The sequence below is a fragment of the Diceros bicornis genome, chromosome 4, assembly GCF_020826845.1.
Source record: "Diceros bicornis minor isolate mBicDic1 chromosome 4, mDicBic1.mat.cur, whole genome shotgun sequence".
NCBI lineage: Eukaryota > Metazoa > Chordata > Mammalia > Perissodactyla > Rhinocerotidae > Diceros > Diceros bicornis.
The window spans coordinates 83,578,169-83,601,380 of NC_080743.1; the positions used below are offsets into that span (position 1 = coordinate 83,578,169).

The 23,212-nt window shown below is 42.4% G+C and overlaps 1 protein-coding gene across 2 annotated transcripts in view; it reads right to left on the reverse strand.

Annotated features, from left to right (window-relative positions):
- Positions 1-4,442: 4,442 nt before the first annotated feature.
- The window catches only part of RGL1 (ral guanine nucleotide dissociation stimulator like 1), a 119,773-nt gene continuing 101,003 nt past the window's right edge, over positions 4,443-23,212 (reverse strand). For both annotated transcript variants that reach the window (XM_058539892.1, XM_058539893.1), the window contains 5 exons: positions 22,012-22,101; positions 15,943-16,129; positions 11,840-12,094; positions 7,596-7,710; positions 4,443-5,123 (listed from right to left, as the gene is read on the reverse strand). In XM_058539892.1, the coding sequence (XP_058395875.1) occupies positions 4,936-5,123; positions 7,596-7,710; positions 11,840-12,094; positions 15,943-16,129; positions 22,012-22,101 (835 nt within the window). In that variant the 3' untranslated portion in view covers positions 4,443-4,935. The remainder of the gene's footprint in view (positions 5,124-7,595; positions 7,711-11,839; positions 12,095-15,942; positions 16,130-22,011; positions 22,102-23,212) is intronic.

A 23,212-nucleotide genomic window follows, 5' to 3' on the forward strand; every position in this document is an offset into this window, starting at 1 on the left:
TACTGGAGGTTTGGGTGTCAGATATCGTATAAACGAGGATCAGAAATAGATGTCTGGGGCAGGCTAATGGTGGCATTTAGAATGCTTCTCCTATTTTGAAACTGGTGCTGTGATATTTTTTTTCATGGCTGGAGCGATCCAGAAACAGATTAAATCATTCACTTTTTTTTAACTTGATTTACTGGTACACTCTACGTAAGAAATTGGAACCATGGCACGAAATGTTGCTTTGGGATTAAACAACGGTGGGAACAGAAATGATTACTTCTGAGAAGCCTAGATAAAGTACTTGGGTAGGGATAACTGGCTCACAGGGAGGCTGAGCCGGGAGGTCCTGGCTCTCTTGATGGCACTCAAGCCCCAGAAACATCCACTCCTCCTTCAGCTCCTCATTCACTTTGTGCCTGTGGCAGGAGACTCTCCCCCTGCACTCTCCCCACCCCCGTGGGCCAGCCGAGTTCCTGGGTCAGCTAGCTGGGGAGCTAACTCACCACGTCATCCTGATCCTGATGGCCCTGTTTCCTCATCCGTGAGATGGAATAATGCTCAGGATAATAGGTAGCAGCGCTCTGACTAGCAGCGGACTGTTCCTTGGAGACTTTAGAGAACCAACCAGATGCCCATCTAACCAAGGCAGCTTGTGTGAATTCACATGATTGGAAGGCTAGGGACGGAGCAGACTGCAGACATTCTCGCCAGCTCGAGGCTGTGGAGGAATATCTGTCAGGAAAGTCTCCTGGATTCAGTGTCCAGCCCAGTGTGACATGCTATAGTGGGTCCGATAATTGAGCTCTGCCCCTAACCTTGGGCAACTGACTTACTGCTCTGAGCCTCAGCCCCGTGTCTGTAATATGAGGGGGTGACCACGTGATTTGTAAGATGCCTTCTGACTCTTAAGAAAACGTTAAATACACTGGATTCCTCAAACTGTTACATAAATGAACTGCTTCCACAGTTTTCTGGGTAGAGATGTTGTGAAACCACACCAAATAGTGGTTTTCAAATTCTGAGTCTAAAATAATTAAATTTGCCTGGCTTCTATTTGACCTTGTGGTTTATGTGTAAACACTTTAAATTTCCTAGATTTTTTTTAACTTGACATACAACTACATCTGTACAGTAGCTCCTGGTTTAGTCAAAGTAGGGACCACATTAGAAGCGTGTAAATTGGTGGTGACTGCACGCGAAATAAATTCTGTAAGGCTATTTCTAGACAAAATTAAATTACTCTTTCTGGTATTTTCTCCTCCTTTGAGCACCTCTCTTTCTTCAACCCTTCCTTTGTTGTGTGCAGCCCACATCTCAAGTCCTCACTGCCATCTCTTCCAAACACCTTTTGATGGCTGTAGAAAGATGAACAAACCTGTACACTCTAGTAAGAGGACATAACTCCAATGTGGCAGGACGGTGATGCTCATCAACTACTCAGGTGTTCTACATTCCCCTACACATTCCCCTGCACTTAGATCCAGGCCATGGACCAGCTAATGGACATTGTCACTTGGTCTAAGGCAGCTGGAACATTGTGAGTTCTACTATCACTGTGACTTGAAGGAAAAACCTGAGACCGTAGAGTTGCAAGCTGGAAGCTGCCTGCATCCCTGAGCCACTGTTAGAGGAAAGTCACTAAGGAGAGCTCCCTGATTTGCATTACACGACATGAGCAAAATTAAACTGTCTTAAGTTATTGAGATCGCATGGTTTGTTACTTCAGTCTAGACTAACCTAGCCTAATACATCCCTTCCAGAAGTATTTCCTTTTCAGAGACATTCCAGGGGAAATAGCAACACAAAACACAATGGAAATAAATTCTCATAGAGGAATTGTGGATACAGGTTGTAACCAGTGCCTTTGCAGCAGCATCTGTAGAAAAAGAAGATTGGCATCAGGGAACCTTGATACCACTGAAATCCAGGCACAGAGCAATACTGTATGCCTCCTAATGGTCCTGTGCTGCATGGCAAATTTGAAAAGGCTCCAAAGAAGGAAATTTTAAGACATTATTCCTTCAGGCAAAAAGTCACCAAGCCCAGTTTCTCGATAGAGGCAAAACAAGGCAACCAGTTTTCTAGAATGGTCTTGAAAAAAGTCACCTAGTGCCCGAGATAGAAATCCCTTTTTATCCTGCCCCACTTCATATTATTAAATCACCTACTTGGCTTTCTCCAAAATCCCACATTGGTCCAGAAAATTTGATAATTTAGATCCATTTAGGAATCCCTTGGAAAACAATTCTGGGATCTTTTGGAAACAATACGATGAAATGACAATAATGTGCATCTACTGAGTGAAGCTGGCCTCAGTCTGATTGCCTTTTGGGAAGACCTTCTTTCTTTCCTCCATAGAGGCCCTCCTGGCTTCCAGAGCCCCATGGATGGTTTCCAGATTTATGCAGATGGTAGCAACTGCAGACTGGGGAAATGCTGTCAGAAAGAAGGCCACGAACTACTTTGGATCCTAACTCTAAGTTCAATTTTATAAGAAGTGTTCCCACCACCTGACTCCTAGGAATAGCAATCTAGCAAGGCAGCAAATCTGACTGCAGGTTCCCAAGGATGTCACTCTTTCCCCTAATGTTCATGACACTTGCCAGTGGAGAGGATCCCTCCTAACTCTGCCGCTGGCTGTCCCTCTGCTCCCTCCCACCGAGCCAGAGTGGGCTTCCAAAAGGCTTACTGACATAGCTGGCACCCAGAAGCCACCTGATTAATACTCCAGATACAATCCCTTTGGGTCTGGCAGCACGTGCCAACCAAGTCCCAAACCAGTTTATTAGTTTAACCAAAAGGTAAACAGATGACGGAGGTGCAGAAAGACAAGCATGCGAGCAGCTAAAAGCATTACCCGGCTGCCTACCAGGAAACACGTTTAAGACATTTAAAGTGGCATTAAATAAATGAGGCTATGTTTTATCTACTTGGAATTTCCATTGTCTTTAAAAAAGGAAAATATATATATATATTTTTTACATTGCAGTATATAAATCTAGACTCTACATGTACATATAAATACACAGGGCAGGCACATGGCCACAACATGTATGTCTTGGTAGCGACACTCTAAACCAGGCTGACAGTTCTATCTTTTCTTTTTGACCTTCAAACCAAAAAATTCAGGCTGAGGCTACATTTACTTCAACCTCATGATGTCAGGCACCCGGCCCATCTCTCCTCTAAGCACAGATCAGACGAGCCTCGCAAAGAAAAGAAAGTGCTCTTCGACTTGTTGAAACCCGATCTTTACAATGTGCAGTCTGATCTCCTAGAAAGACCTAGAGGACATGTGAGGGCTTCCTGGCTCATTCTTTGGTCCACTGCCACAAATCTCTAAACTATCCCTGGTGTTTCTTTCAGATTTCATACAGCTATTTACATAACATAAATCTCACATAACCTTCGGGAGCTGTCTCACAGGATTAGGAAAAAGAAAAGCTCCATGTTACAATCTGCACTTCACATCTGGGTTCGTTCTCTTTATTTTTGGAATAAAAACTGGTATTTTGAGACTTTTTTCTTAAAAAGGACAACATTCTGAAAGTGCTTCTTACACATGTCTACATCCCACATATGGCTTTTTAGTTCAAACCCCAGCACAGCTCAGATTTGGAAGGGAGAGGATGATGGTCTTACTAGAAACAAAAATGTCACTTAACAGTGACACTGTGAGAGCAAGTGTGGGGATCTGAAAAAAAAAAAAAAAAGTTATTGATTCCATCTGGAAGAATGTACCTCTTTAGAAATGATCTAGATCATCTATGCAGCCCCATTTCTTTCCTCATGAACAGGCACAGTAATGCTATAAAAGTTAATAAGTAAAATAGGACGCTGCTATCAGCAGGGAACATCTTCCGAGGGGCTATTAACAGAGTAATCCCTGTTCAGAAATCTTTCACAGACTCAAGATAATCAAATATAGTCAATCGCAGTAGGAATTTCTACACCTGAGGAACAAATTGCACATAATATAGAGGTACTACAATCCAGATGGCAAAACACTCCAGACATCGAGTTTTACATGCAAAAGGCAATCGAAAAAGGCAATGAAGTAGTGGCATTCCAAGACAGATAAGAGTCCCAATGAGTCACCATTCCTTTGCGCTTTCTTTTCTGGCTGATAAGTTACCAAAGAACACAGCTAATTGTGCAATAATGGTTGTGATATGTTCTTTAGGGGGGAGAACAGAAACACAATGCGGGTGCCAGAAATCCAAACGGGCTTGTGTTGACTCCAGAGGTGACGGCCGGACCAGTGGGCAGACGGGCCTCAGAAGCCCCACTCTGCCCTCCCTGGGGCAGTAGAGAGTGGGGGATGCAGGCAGAGGTGGAAAGCCATCGGCTCATCCAAACTCTTCCCAAGGCAGCCTTTCATTCAGCCGTGGCAGTTCCCGCCTCTGCAGTTGTTCTTTTCTGGTGGCACTTGATTGAGTCCTCTCCCTCTACGAAAATAGCTTCGAGTTCTTGTAATACTGGCACGGAGGACACTCTGGATTCGTAGGACTGATTCCATTTACCCGGAAGGTGTGAGACTAGGTTCTCAGTTCCTTCTATTTCCCTGTAAAAAGTGACCTCAGCTTCCTAGGCCGTTGTGCAAATTGTTTTTCCATAGTCCAGAATATCCCATAAGTCCCTCATATATTTCTATACATACACATACATACCAAATATGTGTACATATACATATTTATAAACGGGGATAATTTTGCATTTCAGTCTCAAACAGGTCAAAGAGAATCACTGGATCGTGCATCCTTTTCATGTCAAATTCATGTCTGATTTCCCCACAACGCCTATCATGGTGCCCGGCACACCAGAGGTACCCAGTAAATACCGGCTGACTTCGCCAACGATTCTCTAACACTGGATGGTAGTTGCAATCACCACGGCCTGTCCAGCCCCGCTCTGCCTTTGGCAAGCAGGGGCCACCGGCCCCTCCCTTCAGAGGGTGATTTTGCTGTGCCTGTGGCTCCAGCAGCCCCGTTTAGCTGTCCTGGGCAACGTCAGGCTGGTCCGGCTCCGCAGCTTCACTTGCTCTTCCGTGGAGCTCTTTTTGCGCAAAATGAAGTCAAAGTTCACTTGGCTGTTCATGGCGTAAAAGACATTTGCCGAGTCTGGGATCACGAGTTCTGAAAAAGATAAGCAAAGAGAAGGCAGTCAGCTTGTTTAGGTCAGCCCAGCACTGACAGTGGCAGGTGGAAATTTTGCCCAGGCGTAAGACTGGGACTATGGCCCTTTGTCCCTGGAATGTGAACTGAACCAGACAATGACCGCCACCCCCCAAAAATTGCTTCCAACAACTTCTCAACTTCAATTTTAAAAATGAAGTGCAAATATAATCTTAGAAATTCAACTCATGAATTAAATGTCCAAATGCGGAATGTTTTAGCTACAAGGAAGTACAGTGGGAAGAGGAGGCCAAGAGAAGTTCAACGACATTCCCAAGATCACAGCTAGTAAACGGCAGAACTGGGACGAGAACCCAAGTTTTCTGCCTCCTGTAGTTCATTTTCTACTCCAGCATGCAGTTTTTCTCAGAGGCTAAGAGAATGACATGGGAAAAGAGGAGAAAATCGACAGCATTTTCCAGAACTCTTTACTTGGAATATCAAAATATTTTTTGACGTAATCCCAAATCAAACCAGTATTTTATTCCATTTGAGACCTTGCTTCATCAAGAGTTTGCATTTTAATATTAAACAACAGCCATATAAGATAGTGTATATCTGCTAACATTTAAACTACTGTCTACTTCAATGATTCCCAACCAGCTAGCTGCAGTTTCTCAACAAGGATTATTCCAAGTATAATATGAAATCATCAAGCAAAATTACTTTAACTCATTTTTATTTGTAAAAGAAAGTATATACTATTTAGCACTCAGGTGTAATGGGTATCTAAAGAAACAAAAAGGGAATAAAAAATGTAAAATGTGCAAGTCTAGCTTTGTGACAACAGAATGGGGGAGGCAACGAGTAAACGCATCTGATTCTGGAACTGGATTAAGTCAACTTCATGTTAACTTCAACACTGAGATTCTGCAGCAAGACTGACGCAATCAGGTTCTAAGTGACTCTGGTATATTTTGCACAAAAGTTCCATAAAGAATAACTCCTTTAAAGTGTCCCCAATCTCCTTTCCACATATTCCACATATACCTCACAGCTATATATCTCTTAGCATATCTCCAAAGCACTTTCAGGTACATTATTTCCTGTTATTGTCACAATCGACCTGTGATGTATGAAGAACCAGTAGGGTCTTGTCTCTGTTTAACTAATTAAGGACCAAGGTCGGGGGAGGACCAGCAGCCCACCTGAGACCACACAGTTGGTGAACAAAGCTGGGCCCAGGCTATACCTCGGGACTCCTGGATCTCCAGACCCACCAGCCTCACCTTAGCGTTGTTTTGTGGGCAACATGGTAAAACTCAAGAGGCCACTTTTTAGGCTTAGGATTTTAACCATAACCACATTAAAAGATATCTTATAACTGAGAAAGGTTTGCCTAGGGCTACAACCTAAGGCTCAGCTGAAAGAATGAGAAAACTTCCAAGAGGTAGTTGAGAAAGAATTCTCTCAGAGGCTATAGCTTTTCATCTCCAGGAAAAGGTACTACTCTCATTTCAGCCACCCTCCTCTGGGCCCAAGATACAGCCTCGGTGATTTGTTGGTCAAATGGAATATGACTAGCTGCTCCCTGCCCATCCCCCAAGTTGTACAATATTTCTCTTTCTTTATAGGGGGCTGCTTGTTGGTGGACAGCCCTACATAAAGACACTTGCATTGGGTGCTGGGTCTGTCAGCAGACAGGGTTGGCCCCAGTCAACAATATTTACTGCTCCTTCTGCACTTGGAAAAGAGACTTATTCTGACTGAGTCACTTTCTATGATGTGACAGGGAATAGAGGATTTACCTACCAGCTTGTCCCTCCTCTCAACAAATACAACCCCAATTCAAATAACAAATAGATACACTCAGGGTGATTATTTGCCCAGAGTTTTCATAAAAGAGATTTCTTTAAATAATGGGCTCCTAGGCATATTGAAGCATTTCATAGATCACCAGTTCTTTGTCTCAATAAGTATGAGGTAAAAAACCTTCAAATTCTGTCACTGGAAGCTTTGCTACTTGAAGATCAATCATGAATACGGATAAACTGAAAGATAAACTTATAAACTCTCATAAATGATTAATGGAAACAATGAGAGATTATTGCAGGAGCTGCTACATTTCAGGTTCATACACAACTTAGACACACATTGTTGGGTAAAGGAGGTGCGTGGCCATCTGCAAAGACCCAACAGACCCCCCATCTACTCCCAACTCCTCACAGACGGAGAGACCTCTTCCTAGAATAATGCTTGATGAGAAGCTTACAAAGAATGGGCAGGAGGAACGCTCAGCACATTGTAGGAAAAACAAGGATTGTTGAGGGGGCAACCTGAGACGCTTAATTCCACAAGTGAGGTGACCGCATGGTTCCCCACGCAACTCCACCCTTGCAAAATTAGAAACTTGGTTCCATTTAAAAGAAGACACTATCCCTTTTCTGTCTTCAAAAACTGGGCAACCTGCCCCGAGGAGGAACACATGCCCACCTTTGTCTTCCGAGATGACCTGTACCAGCTCGTACTCCTCAGCTGGGTCCGAGTCCAGGTTGTGTTTCAGCATTGCCCTTTGGATCACGGCAGGAGTTTTATCCTGGCTCGTCAACTGGAAAGACAATGAATGGGTCTGTAACACATTCAGCTTCATGTTTCCAAGAGAGTTCTCTTGACCCTCTATTCTTGCTGTCATGTGTCTTTCTGGGAGAAATGGCCCACTGGAATGAGAATAGGACCACAAGCAGAACTCCTGGGTTCTAGTCCTTGCTCTACCCTTAGTAGTCAAAAGATGTTGGTCATCTACTCTCTCAGTCATCTCCTCTGAGTCACAGTGTCTTCTCCTATTCAAACAGAGAGAACGCATGCCTTGTATATATCCCCCACCAATTGAGGTTCCAATGAAGGAAAATATATGAGGGTATGGTGAAAATGTGCAGCATTTTCAATCCTGGGCCAAAATTATCCTTACCTGTTGAGCTGCTGCTATGGCACTGGTGACAACCTGTGGGTCAGAAACGGCCTCAGTTCTGCACATTGACCATTTCCAAGAGCACACCTAACTCTAGGATCCAGCAATCCCACTCCTAGGTGTTTACCAAGAGAAATGAAAACTTTGCCCACAAAAGGACTTGTACACAAATGTTCATAGCAGATTTATTCCTAGTAGCCAAAAACTGGAATCAACCTGAATCTCTGTCAACAGGACAACTGGGGAAATTTGTAGTATATTCATAATAGAACACCACTCAGCAGCTAAAAGGAACTAAGAACGGATACATGCAACAATGTCTGAATCTCAAAAACATCATGTTGAGCAAAAGAAACCAGACACAAAAGATTATTCTTTCAAAAACAGGCCAAACTAATCTGTGGTGTTAGAAAACTAACTTTAACTAACCTAACCGTAACTAAGGTTAAGGGGGCATTGACTGGAAGGGGCACAAGGGAATTTTTGGGGGGGATGAAAATGTTCTTCATCTAGACTTGAGATGGTAGTTAGACAGATATATAGTTATTAAAACCCAAAGAACTGAACACTTAAAATCTGTGTATGTAATTGTATGTAAATTATGCTTCAATAAAAATCAGCTTCTAAGTGTCCAAAAATAATAAATCTAACATTTCTTCAACAAGTACCAGGGAAGGATCCTCTTATCCCCAATTTTGACTTTCTCCCCTTTATCTCTGCCACGGGCCAACTATCTGCAGGGTGCTCAGGGCAACAGGAAAAAAGGGCTGACTTATGCACCATCCCTTGGGTGATTTCTTTAAATGTGAAAGAAAGCAGAAGAAAACACAGATTATTCTTACTTAAAAATAAAAGCTGTTCCCACCAGTAGGTAAGAGGAGAGACAGCCAAAAAAAAAGTCATCTAATTTCTTCCAAGAAACTCTGTCATTGTGAGCCTGAGGATGGCGGGGCCTAGATGTTTCCCTCTAGTCTGGGGCAGCAGCCTGTATTCGCAACTTAATAAACAACAAGCATTACAATGGGGTCCTTGTATTCAACAAAAGACCCTGCTCATTTGTTGATTACCAAAACATCTGGCATATCCATTTACAAGGGAGAAATAGATGCACACAAAATTCTAAAGGAAGAAAATATGTTCTTTGATAGTCTGAAGGAAATACTCCCATAGCTGGATCAAACTGGATTAGGAGCACAAAGCTAATGGAGAAAGGACACCAGTTGGGGGATGGATGTTGGGCTAAGGGGGTTAATGATAAGTTGTCAGCTTTAAACCTACTTAAGGAGAAAGCCAGGCTACCTTTATTTTCTTTACTTTAAACTTCTCCAGGTGTGTCCAAGTGAGGACGGGCTGGCCAAGGGCCTTCCTTGAGTGTTTATTACTTTGTACCATAAAAGCTACTGAGGGAACTGATGATCACAATTAGTATTAACAGCTCAGTCATGTAGCCTTATGCTGATATACTGAACCAGCATTGTCAAGTAGATACATATAATGTGAGCCTCATTTGTAATTTTAAATATCTAGGGGGCACATTAAACAAGTTTTTAAAAAGGGAAATTAACCTTAACAATATATTTTATTTAATACATCTAAAATATTATTTTAGCATATAATTGATACAAAAATTGTTAATGAGATATTTTACATTCTTTCTTTTTTTGTACTAAGTCTTCAAAATCTGGTGTATATTTTACACTCACAGTACATCTCAATTTGGTCTATTCCCATTTCAAATGCTCAATTGCCACATGTGACTAGTGGCTACTATACCGAATGGCACAGTATTAACTGATGCTTGCGTATCACCTTCATGCACCTTAAATAGGGAATACAAAAAATTCCCTGTGCCCCTTCCCTGAGGTTAGTTTTCTAACGTCACAGGTTAGTTTGGCCTGTTTTGGAAAGAATAGACTCCTGCAGTATGTAATCTTTCGTGTCTGGTTTCTTTGGCTCAACACGACATTTTAGAGATGCATCCACATGGCTGCATGTCTCAGTTCTTAGTTCCTTTTAGTTCAGAGACACCGTAGGGTTATATAGGTCGAACTTACTTCTCTGGTTGGCATATGTAAGAGAAGCCATGTGAATAAAGCACACTGAAAATACAATACTAACACTGATGACCTTGGCTTCCGGGTGGTTCTCTTACCTCTCCAAGGCTCCCTTATCAGCCCCTCCCTCACTACCGCTTGAGTTCTCTCTCAGCCTACACTCACTCCCTGCATGACCCTATCCACCCAGAGGGACTGGACGATTCCCAGTATTCAACCCCAGCACCAGCCTTGCACCAACCCATGTTTCTGATCATCTACTAGAAAATGCCATCTGGATGTCCTACTGGTGCCTCCGACTCAAATGCCCCTCAAACCTCCTCCTCCAGTAGTTCACATCTCACTTAACAGAACCACCAACCACCAAGCTGCCTGGACAGCCTTTAGACCTTCCTCTTCCTCATCCCCTACGCCAGTAACCAAAAGTTGATAACTGAATAGAATTCTACAATTCTACCTTATAAAAATGTTTCAAAAATCCATATTATCTTCAGCCACGTGACCATTGTTCAGGCCCTTATCATCTCCTATGATAGCAGCTTCTTGCCATGCTTGCCCACCTTCAGCCTAGACCTTGCATTCCCGCATCAAATCTCTACAATACCAGTTACTTTTCTATTGAAAAAATCTGATCGCTACTTAAAAGCCTTCAATAAGACCCTATTGCCTGTAAGATTAACACAAACTCCTTCATGTGGGCCGCAGGCCTTTTACAATCTGATCTGACCTCTATGAGCGTATTTAGTACATTTTGAATAATGTTTTATGACCTCCCTTTTGATTATAAGTTCCTCAAAGACAGAAATGTCTCCGTCACCTCCCTATCCCCAAAGCCTGGTCCAATGACTAGTACATAACTAAATATCTTGTTGATTCAATGAATGCTTTAGTAAAGCTTTTCTTTGGAATGTTAAAAGATAGTGCCTCCATATCACTTAGGTCATAGTCAGTGTAAGCACTCAGTGTGCCCTCAAACAAGGCGAGTGATGAAGATGAGGAGGGATTTACTGTGAAGATTTACTGTGGGATTTTATTGGAAAGGAGAATCTGCTTTTCAATATATGATATGTCCTATAAACTAAGGAGTCTATTCAGTAATAAACACACCAGACCTTACACACCTAAGCTTATTACCAGGAGAGGGTCTGTATGCATTCCAAAAAGACTGCCATTATTTAAAACATTTTTGGGATTGTGCTCAGAAACACAGCTTTTTCAAGAAACTCAAAAAGGTCAGTCTCATTTGTTTATAAACATAGTTCCCCATGGACTCAAACTGTATTTCCAGCTTGATCATACACTTTACTAGTAAAGTTTGATTCCAAATTACTAAAAAAGAAAAATCTGCCACCCTGGAAGGCAATGCTAAGAATTCATGGCAATTCAATTATAAATCCAGACATGTAATTCCACAGGCAGACTTCCAAGAAGGTGTGCAGCAGTGGTAACTTCCTTGGAATATATTTACACAGTCATCCAAATGGATTGTCTTGAAAAGGGTGACACTGACTTGGATGAATACGTTTTAGCAATTTTTAAGATGTAAAAATTATATCCTATATGCACTGTTGGTCTGTAGATTTTTATATAAACACATTTTTGGTCTATACCCATGAAGACTTGGGTATGTATTCCTTTGATACATATTCATTTTGGGGGAACGCATATGCTATGCAATAATGTGCGTATTTAGGGTGTGGGTCTGACCGCCTCACCATGATGCTTTTGTACATGTTGCCATTGTTGTCCTCTATACTGATGCGGATAATGCAGGTGTCTTCATTCTGCTGGTTGTAAACGGGAGGCAGCACTGTCGAGGTAATGGACGTCACGGAGACGGAGCGCTTGTGAATTTTCGGGTTGTTGTTGCAGGACGGAGGGGAGGAGAGGGGGTGGATTAAGGACAACATCCCTGAGGAAGTTGTGTCCATGGAATGGATGGAGGAACATGACGAGGAAGACTCAGAGAGCTGGAAGAGTAAACACACCCAGAAGAAAACCGAACTATTAGAACCTTGGCCAACAGTGTGCTTCACAATTTTCAAAGCAGAGGTAAATGTTGAGACTGATAAGTTATTTCCTCCACAGTCGCCCAGAGCACACACGCATCTTGTCTCTGGTGTAAGCATCCCCATGGCAGACGCCTATCAGTGACTCAGTACTTGACGCAATCACTCTACATCCATGTAAGGCAAGGTGGTTCTCTCCTTTCCCTAGTTTTTAGCTGCTCTTAAGGAAGTCTACCAGCAGATGGCAGCAGATACCAGAAACTAGAGGCAATGTGGGCTCCCAATGGAAATCAGGAGCTTTACAGGCCAGGAGGAAAGCCTTACCAACAGTTTATCTAGTCTCACTGCCTTGAGCAGGAATGATGCTTGACATGCCCACAGAGATCATTTCAATTGTGACTCCACTTCACAATCAGATTTTGTAGCAGGAGAGAAATGTCTATATTTTTTAGAAGTTTCTAAGATAAGGACCACGGACTATACAGCTCTGCATGGAACATTAGTCCTGGAAAGGCCCCTGGAGACCACCTGGCTCCATTCCCTTTCTACTGCTGAGGAACTTGAGGCCAGGGAGAAAACTGCTGACAGCAGCGCCAGGACACGCTCCCAACTTTCCTGACTGCCATGGCCAGGTTCACAGAGCCAAGGCATAGCCAAGCCCCAGTCTGCAGTTGGTGATAATGTGGTGCACGAACACAGTACATCATTACCTCAGTGACATGCAGCACTGTGAGGTTTGTGATGAGGTTTCATATATCTTATCTCATTTTGGTCTCACAACTGTCTTGTGAACAAAATGCAGAGTGTTATAAAGATGAGGGAAACAAGATTCAGAGAAACAGAGTGACTTTCCCAAGGGAACACAGCCTATGAGGTGTGGCTCCACCACTTCCCAAGTTTGCTTCTAGAACCAACTGTACACATTTTCATGTTGTACATCAAGGATAATGAAGGAATGAAGTGTTATAGTTAACATGCTTTTCTGATTAACTACATAGTTATCTTATGTGCAATTTCATTTACCAAAGAAAAAGGATGCCCCAAACTCACTAGGTAGTATTCCAAAAAATCACTACACTGACTCATTTTAAATATCAATTCCTACTGTAGAAAATTACAAATAATTTCTCAGAATGAGTGAAGCTAAATTATACCACATTAATCCTATAAAATAATCTGGAAGTCCGTTTAAAAATAACTTACTAATTTCCTTCAAACCTGTCTACCTTTCCATGGAAACAGAGTACAGAAATTTAGCTTTTGGATTATCTGGCTTCCAAGTAAAATGGAGTCTAATCTATTTCCTACGGACTTCTTTCTACGGCATAGCTACACACTAAATTCTACCGCACGATTAGATTAATTCGAACCAGCAAGCTGATGTGACAACTCCGATACGTAGGAGTTTTACTGTGGCTCTATCATAACTTGGTGTAGTTACATTTTTTTCTTATGTCCCCAAATGAATCCGCTTAGTGGCTCAATTTGAGGGCTAGATGATGGATAATTTCGATAGCCTAACTCTGCTTACACGCGTACCGCACAGCAGTCAAGAGGGTCCATTTTCCAATTATTGGTTCAGTTTTTTCACCTACCTTTTCCTCCACATAAGTCCTTTCGCCTGTGTGAGATATTCCATGATTTTATGACGTTTACAGTCAAGATAAAGCCTTGAAGATGCCTGGGTCACAGCAGCACTAAATAGACCACCTGATGAGCTCTTCGATTCTCATTGAGAATTTAAGTAGTGAGGAGCAAATGGAAAATAAACGTGTAGAAATCATCATCAGGGGACTGAAGGAAGAGGAGTGCAAATTCCACTTCACTAAAAAGAGCAACCTCACAGGGTAGCCGGCGGGAAAGGCAGGGTGGTTTGGAGGGCTGCAGATCTCAGAGGAGGAAGGGACTCTGGCAGTCACCCAGGTCCGGCTCTGCACTGAGCAGAACTGAGGCCTTCCCAGTTAACATTCAGGGATTCTGCAGCCCAGCAACTACCCGCCTCCAAGTCAATTACTCATTTTTAAACCTACACAAATTCGCAAATCTGTGAAAGATTCATCCAAAGAATAAAAATTCATGACTTGTGCAAGAAATTAAAGAGCCAGTGTGATAAGAAAGGGAGGAGACAAAAAGGATCAAGCAAGGGGTGTGCAAAGGACACACACCAGGCTTGTGCATAGTTTTAAAAGGGATGATCTGGACCTATGTACACGTCCACTGCACCAATATGTGCAAATATGATTCCATCTCGTTCCTGGACAGGGAGAAATCCCAAAAAGATGTGGGTAATAACCTCAGTTTACCATTTTTGTACAATGTCCATCATCATAAATGGAGCCTGCAAAGCACAAGAACCTGTCAAAAGGTGAATGACGAGACTTCACTCCCGACTTTAACAAATTCAATGCTGCATGTCAAGTCATGGAGAATGATTACACCCTTGGCTTAGGAAATGTGCCTGAGAGAACAGCCAGTCCATAGGAGTTTGCAGAGCTTTCCCTTCACTAGTTGGAGCATTAAAGATGTGTCCCTAGATTTCAAAGCAGGAAGATGAGAAATCCAGCTGGGGCAGCATCTGAGTCATCTCAGTCTAATGAGTCCTTCCTGGGTTGGCTACTTTGTGACAAGGTCACTTGAGGGTTCCCAGATTGCTGTTGTTGCTTATAACACAATGCCAACAGCACACAGATCCCCTAGCAGAAGGGCAATTACAAATAAAATGAAGGAATTGTTACCAACACCCTACCTCATTGGCCTAAGCATAAGCTAAGGGGCCAGACACGAGTTTGGCGAGGCAAAATCCTCCCCAAAATGGTGTAAATTCTAGTCACGTCAAAGTTGACAATCTCTGATCCAAGCTCCTTGACCAAAAGATTGAAGCAGATGTGTACAGAAGATTAAGAAGGATCTTTGTTTTCTTTTCATTTATTTATGCAGCCATGGAAAATGGAAACTCCCTATGGGAATTATTTTATCACCTCTCATCACTTTCCTTTTTGGGTTGACATAGTAAATTGTATCATTGTTCCCAATTCCTCCCCCTCCCCTGCATCCACGCCCTTTGCCCTGTGACTCTGCAGTTCATCACACTAGAAGTGGAGTATAGTTCCCTGCCTCATTTATTTATGTGGGATTTGACCACATGATTTGCTTTGGCCAATAAAATGTTGGCAGATATGAGTGAAGGCTGGGCATGTGCTTGTGGGGTTGAGACTGCCCTCTTGCTCATCCGTCTTAACATGCTAAGAGCATGCCCTGGGTAGCCCATTACTCCAAAAAGAATGAGAGGCAGGTAGAGCAGACCTAGACCAAACCCAGGGCCAAGGGCCAAGACTAACCCAAAAAACCAGCCTGCAGATGCATGACAGAGAACAAATGGCTGTTGTTTTAAGTCACTGAGTTTTGGAGTGGTTTGCTATGCAACATTATTGTGGTAAAAGCTTGGCTAAGATAAGGTATGACACCAAGCTGACACATCTCTGTCTCCGACTTTTTTCTCCTTCTAAGAAAATCCTACATCTCCTAAATAATGTATAGCTCATGTTACAGGTCACAATCCTTCTGTTGTCTTTGGATGTGGTACGGAACAATATTTCAAAGGCTAGATGAATAAACCAACAAGCTCATTGCTCTTAGACCTGTCTCTATAAGGAATGAGTCCCCAGATAGAACTCTACTTTTGACACCTCTTAAAAACATTACTTTCAAAATAGTGTAGAGTATTAAACTTGAAAACAGACATTCCTTGTGTGGCAAACACTATGTCAGGTGCCTACGTTAGGAATTATGGAAATGGATCAAGTATATACCTTTTTCTGAGGCTCATCAGGTGTGTCCATGGGAGTGATAGAGCCCTCCTCAGCCTCTGAGTGGTTTGACTCGCAGGATGACACACTGACGGAGTCCATGCTTTCACCAGAGCTGCCACTGGCAGTGGACTTGGGCTGCTCTTTGGTGGGAGTGCTACTGTTGATAATGTCCGACCCCAGAAACAGTCTGCAGAAAACATAATGCCAGGCATTCGGGCTCTTACAAATCTGGAATCCATGATTAAGCAAATATTTTTGTATTAATTAAGTCCTTGATGTTTTCTCAATCTTGCCTGCCCTGTCATTATTATTTTAGGAAAACATTTACTACAAAGTTTCTAACAGATCACAGTAAACATCTCATCCCAATAGGTTATTTCCAACCTCAAGGAAGACATAGATTGCTTAGCTGAATGAAGGGCCATATAATTTGAGGTCTTTCTAGGTCAGTGGTACTGCATTTTTTTAACAGTCTATGGACTAGTTTGGCAGGATCAAAATACCATTGCCATAGTCTTATCACTTCCCACCATAAAATGAACTTCATGAGGCTGAAGAAGAAGGCTGGCACTGCATTGGACAAGAAATCAAGGAGGAAGCCTTCTATTTCCAACAATCTGGTGAACTACAATAACCTAAACTCTTTCATTACAAAACTATTATATAAGACACATTAAAAATTCCTTGTAAAGTTGGGCTTGCAAGACAGTAAGGAAAATCCCTACAGGCCAAAAACGAAAAGGGAACTGAAAACCAGAAGCATGTAAGCTAATTCTGCAGCTGTTCTGGATGGGGAGAGGGAGGTGCCAATCGTGGCAAAGTAGGGACATAGGTTTTTAACACATTCACAAGGCCCACAGATGAAGGCTTCTGATTACATAAGGTGGGGAGCTGGAACTGAAATCCCTTATACAGAGCCAGGACCCTCAAAGGGCTGCCTCCTCACTAAAAAGATAGGCTAGAAAAATATCTTCCCACTGACACAAGAAGACAACAGGGAAACTTGTCCGTTGCTCTGAGCTTGGGTAAAAGAAAAATGTCTCCCCTAAATCATGTGTAACCTTAGCTAGCACCTCACTCAGATGTGCTACCTAAGTGGTCTAGGAACTAGGGACTCTCAGGCCAGTGATACTCCCGGGAAAATTAGAATTAAAAAAAAAAAAAATCTTTCTGGAGGAATATACCTTCAACCTAGGCTGCAGAGAATTCCTTGATAAAGATGAGCTCACAATACAAAATTACAAAATACACACAGGGAAACATCCCACCCAAAGACAGGGTCAACAGGCATAACAAACAGCAGGTTTAGACTCCTGAGAACTTCAGATACAAGAACTGTTGGAAAGAAACTAAAACTTTATTCATGCATTCAACAAATATTTGAGTGTCTACCATGAGCCAAGCTATAAAATAAGTATGTTTAAAAATATTACAGACATAAGAAAAGAAATTGAAAACAGGGATTAAGAGCAAGACACTCTGACAAAAGAATAAGAAGATAATTTGAAAAAAATTCCACTTCTAGAGTGAAAAATGTAGTGAATTAAATTAAAAACTCAGTGGAAGGACTAAACAACTGTTGAAGAGAAAAACTTTGAACTAGATGATAGATCTGAAGAAAATCCTCAGAAATTAGCATCAAAATGTAAAGACATGGAAAATAAGAGAAGTTAAAAGACATGAAGAATGGAATAAGAAATGCCTGCATGTGTGTACGAAGAGTTCCAGAGCAAGTCAATTGAGAGAATTGAAGAGGGACCATATTTGAAGAGATGGTGGCTGAGAAGATTCCAGAAATAATGAACCACATGAATCCTCAGATCTAGGAACCACATCTCAAATAGTATAAATAAGACTAAATCCCCACTTAAACCTCACAATGCTATGTCAAAGACAAAAGAAGTTCTTAAAAGCAACAGGACCAGGGGCATAATACAAAGGAATAGTAATTAAACCAATATCAGACGTTTCAAAAGCAACAACAGAAGTCAGAAGACATGGAACAATATCTTCCAAGCGCTGAGTGAAAAGAATAGTCATCCTTGAATTCTATACCCATCTAATATAATTCCAAGTGTGAGGGAAAAATAAAGACTTTCTCAGACAAAGACTGAGTGAGTTTACCATTAACAAACAACACAGAAAGAAGCAGTGAAAGGAGAGAAGGAGTAAGACGCAACAAGGAGTGGCATATAAAGAAACTAGCAAATGGGACCAAACTCAAACAAGCATTGACTGTGTAAAATAACAATGGAAGGAACAATGAGGATGGGCTTGATTTTTTATTAAATAGTCTAGGAACTGTGAGCTCAAATTCCAAACCTGAAGCATATCTTTGTTCTGCCTCATCTCCACACCACCACCTCCTGCCCCATTTTCCAAGTCGCTTCCTTTCTTGGACCTCCAAGCACTACTGGGGCTATAGGGAGAAGAGCTAAAATCTGACCACAATTCACAGAAGAAAAAATAATGTCACTGTCTTACTCCTCCACGAATAACAAGGTAGACCTTTGAAGGCTGTGAACATCTGAGAGTCTCTAGCTTAGAACTAAACAGTTCAAAGACTAAAGGTTCTTCCATCTGTACAATTCAATGAGGCCATTCTGCTTCATAAAGGTTAATTCTAGGTCAATAGTGGGCATCTCTGACCTCCTAATGAGGGACTCCTTCCCCTAAGGCTCTAAAATTCTCTCCAACCTCTCTGGATAACGGGTCATTAAATGTGGGAAGAGCAAAAAGTATATTTTCCACGTTTGTAAAAAAGATCATAAAATCTTTTGAAAATGAATGGTATACAAACACCCTTATATGTACAAGAAATAAGATGGGGGATGTATGACCCGTTTTATTCATAATAAACACTCAAACTCAACTGCAGATACCAAGGGTTAAACTCAAGCATCTTGGCAAGATGTCACTCATGCGAGAGACGCAGTGAGTGTCCACCACACTCTGTGCAGGGCACTGTACCCCGAGAGTCCCACCCCTCCTGGGTTTCACATGAATGTCCTCACAGAGGCTGTGCACTTGCCAGAGCTGGTGCAGAGGGAGGACCCAGGGTGCTAGAGCACCAGCACAGTAAATATGGACACTTGGGTTGGAGAGGAGGAACAGAGAGGCAGTTATATAAAAATGAGTACGCAGCGGCAACTACCTGAGGACAGGAACGGAAAAGCAGGACGGCAAAGGCAGCAGCACTTGGGATCAGATGTACCTGCGCTGACCTCCAACTCCCACAGCAGGTCCAGAAACTCCCAATGCTTTATGAAGCAGAGAGGACCACCAAGATGCCCTGCGTCCTCAACTCCCCTGTCAGGGAGCCTGATTCCCTGTGCAAGTGTCGATCTCACCAGCTAACAAGGCTTGGTCAGGCCCTTGGATTATCTCAAAAGAGAGTTCGTTCTCTCCCATTGTTGCAGCAATGAAAAGATAGCAAGATACTATGGAAAATTCCATTGAGGTGAATCTAAAAGCTCATAAATCTAGTGTTCAGGAGGCCAGGGTAGGCATCTGAACAAAGAGAGAGGTTTGGCAAGACATCAGGATTACCTTCAAAATGCTTTCTGTAAAATCACATGTTTCAACCTAATCCTCACGTGCCTCATATCACCTGACATCCGGTAAAAGCCCGAGCAGCTTCTGACAGCAAGAGAGCACGCCATCCACACCCAATAGGGGCCTGTATATGTTACATTGGGAATATGACAATATCCAAGGTCATGTGCCCTCCCTGCCTGAATGTCTCAATGTTACTCACTGAGGTAGGTGGAGAGACAGTGCTGGGAAGTATCAAAAGCCCAGAGAAACAGTAAGAATCCTAACCAAAAAAAAAAAAAAAAGACTCAAAAAGGCAGTAACAGAAAGTTGTTTCATAAAAAATAATGGTAGCTTTTCAGGCACCCATTGAGAGCTGAGCACTGTTTTAGGAGCATTACAACCCCACCAGTCCTGACAACATCCCACTGAGGAGAACATTACCACGCTCGTCTCACAAACGACAAAACAGAAGTTCATACAACAAGCAACTGGCAGGGTTGGGATTTGTTAGGTCTGCACGGCTCCCAAGCCCAGTCTTCCATGAAAAAACTGTCCAATATTCCCTAATCGCTGTTCTTGCTTGTCCCTGGCCAACGCAGACTGTGTCACCCAAAAGATCAGACACAGGTGCATGTCTTCAAAAGAGAAGAGCCAATTTATTAATCAAATAATAATCCTGTTTCCTTGCACTCACCTTGTTAGCCTTCACTAGATTCACTTGTCTAATGTCTTTCAGAGTCTAACGTCTAAGAGATCAACTTCAAGGCAGAGACCAGGTTCTCTGAAGGCTCTTCTATAAACATTACCATAATAAAAGCACAGTGTCTAATTAAACTACCAGTCTCTCTTTCTTCTCTCCTTTCCTCCTCACCCTGTATCTCCTCCTTCCCTCCCTCATCTTCTCTCTTCCTCCACTTTCTACCTCCATTCCATCTTTGCTTCCTCTCTTCCTTCAGAAAGTATTTTTCCAATAGGCACAATGACAAAAGAGGTTATAACCTTGGCTCTAGAGCCAAATCTTGGATTGGAATCCAGATCTTCCAATAACTAGTATACTATTTATCCTGTTTGTGCCTAACTTTCCTGGTTTATGAAATGGGTATAATAGTAGGACCTACCACTTAAGTTATTTTGTGGACTGGATGAGAAATACATGTATTGTTCTTAGAACAGTGTTGGCACATGGCTCAAGCTATTCATTCAGTAAGTGTTTATTAATCACCTACTATGTGCCATGCACCATTTTGGCTTCTGGGGATATGGTAATGAACAAACAGACATAAATGCCTGCCTCACAGAGTTTGCATTCTAGATAGTACACAGATACATACAACATACAGATTGTCAGATGGAGGTAAACACAACGAAGAAATTCAAAGGAAGTGAAGGTGAGAGAGGCTGCCAAGGGCAGGTAAGGTGGATGGGGTATAGTACGAAATAAGGTGGTCAGAGAAGGCTCACTGAGAAGGTGACATTTCAGCAAAGATCTAAAGGAAGTGAGGGAGTGAGCCATCTGGCTCTCTGGGGAACAGCGTCCTAAGCAGAAGAAATGGCAAATAAAAATGAGCATGCCTAGTGTGCTCAGGGAGGTCTGGGTGGCTGGCATGCAAAGAATAGAGTGAGTGGGGAAAGATGAAGACAGACAGCGATGGGATGCGCGGGCGGGGCTGGAATGATACTGCGGATCCTGAAGAGTCTTGAGGGCCATTGTAAAGACTTTGGATTTTACTCAAAGGTATTGTTAAGTTAGCTATGGAAGGCCTCTCATATGCCTGGCACTGAGCTGGGCATACAGCCATGAGCACGATGGACAAGGTTCCTGCTCTCAGGTGCCTCACATTCCACTGGGGGAAACAGCCAGTATGACTGAGAGTGACTGGGGCAGACAGCAACATTAGCGAGCACGCTTTCTCAGGAAGTAACATTTTTGCCAATATCTGAAGGAGGTAGCCACGGAGAAAGAGCATGCCAGGCCAAAGGAACATCTAGTGCAAAGGCCGTGAAGCAGGAACAAGCCTGGTGAGGTTGAAGAATGGCTAGAAGATAGGCATGGCTGGATCTTGGTGAATAAGGGAGAGTGCTGGATGAGAGGAAGGTGTTCAAGAAGGTTGGGGGAAGATCAGGCAAGGCCTACTACACCAGGATAAGGAGTTTGGGGGCTATCTTAAAATAAAACCACTGGAGGTTTTTAAGCAAAGAAGCGATATAATCTGGTGTGCATTTTAAGAGACTATCAGACTATCTGGTGGAAAATGGATTGCTGGGCTAAGGGTGGGGCCAGAAGCCCGTAGGGGTGTTGCTGCAGTGGTGGAGGCAGGAGATGCTGGTGGTCCATACCAGAGAGAACAGTGGAGAAGAACAAATGGATTTAGAAAACGTACTGAGTTCATGACAGGAAGATAAACTATTTAACAAGTGATTGAATTGTTCTTCATTTTTGCCCCGGCTCAGGGGAACTGTGCTGAATACCCTTCCTCTCCTCCACTCTGATGGGACCCTCTCGGGGCCCCAGGACCCACGGGTGACACTCACAGGCTGAGCCTCTTCACCATGCTCTTCCGAGGCTTGGGTGAGGTGGCGCTGGCGTCAGCGGCCGCTTCAATCTCACATGAGAGGGCGTAGCTGGGGAAGAGAAGGGAGCTCGTGAAGTCAGAGCTTGAGAATTGAAGAAAAGATTTAAATTCACTTGATTCATTGGTTTTGTTTTAGAGAAAGGCTTTGATTATTCCAAGTAAAAATGTATACTATGTTGTTCTATCACACGTCAGAGGGTACTGACTTAATGACCAGATTTTATAAATTTACACATGTGCCTCATCCCCCAGTGGCATATGGGCTGAGGCTGTTTAGTTCTGCATGCCTCAACAACATGGATTTGCATGCTTTGGCTGCATCCAAGGCCAACTCCATTCCGTTTCCTGACCATTCTCATCCCACCGCTAGGCCAGGGAATCATTTCTTCTCTACCACCTCCCTCCTATTACTTTGTGTGTGTACACAAATGCTCAACTTGCTTTTTATCTAAGGGAAATGAAAGAAGAGACTTTTTTTGTAAACTAATTTTCAGTGACATAGGCAGTTATATTAGTCATAAAGATATACAAATATGATTTTTAGTTGCCAAAACATCCTATATGCCAGGCAGATATAACCTCCACAAGCATGAGAGGAATTTATATCAGACTTGAAATGTCTTTTATGAAAGCACGTAGCTCTAGCTAGATGTATTTGGTTCTGGGTAGGTGAGGAAGGGGAAGTGTGGTGAATATTAGCTCGGTAAGTTACTAATTATGCATACTTTTTTTTTAAACCTAAAGATGCATCCAGGTATTTGCTCAAGTAGGAGTATTCATTGATATGGGAATTATTCAAATACTAGGAATCACACAGGTTTTTATAAATAGCAAGAAAAAATGGGATATGTTTAACAAGATTCCTTTAATCATTAAAAAATCAATTATACAGCTGGTGTTTTGAGCCTGGACTTTCTGATCCAAACCACCAGTCAGAATACGTATGTCCCATATGTGAGAAGGATGCAAACATAGAAAGTTAACTAGTACAAACTGATCATCAGACCAGAAGATGTCAAGTGAGGTAATAACTGCTTTATTTTCTACGTGGCAAAGAAAAAACCTTCGCCAACTGATGAGTACTCTGAATCAAAGGTTTTGTTTTAATGTAACAGGACCAATCTACTCTGGGATTAAAAAGGAGCTCAGAAATCATCTAT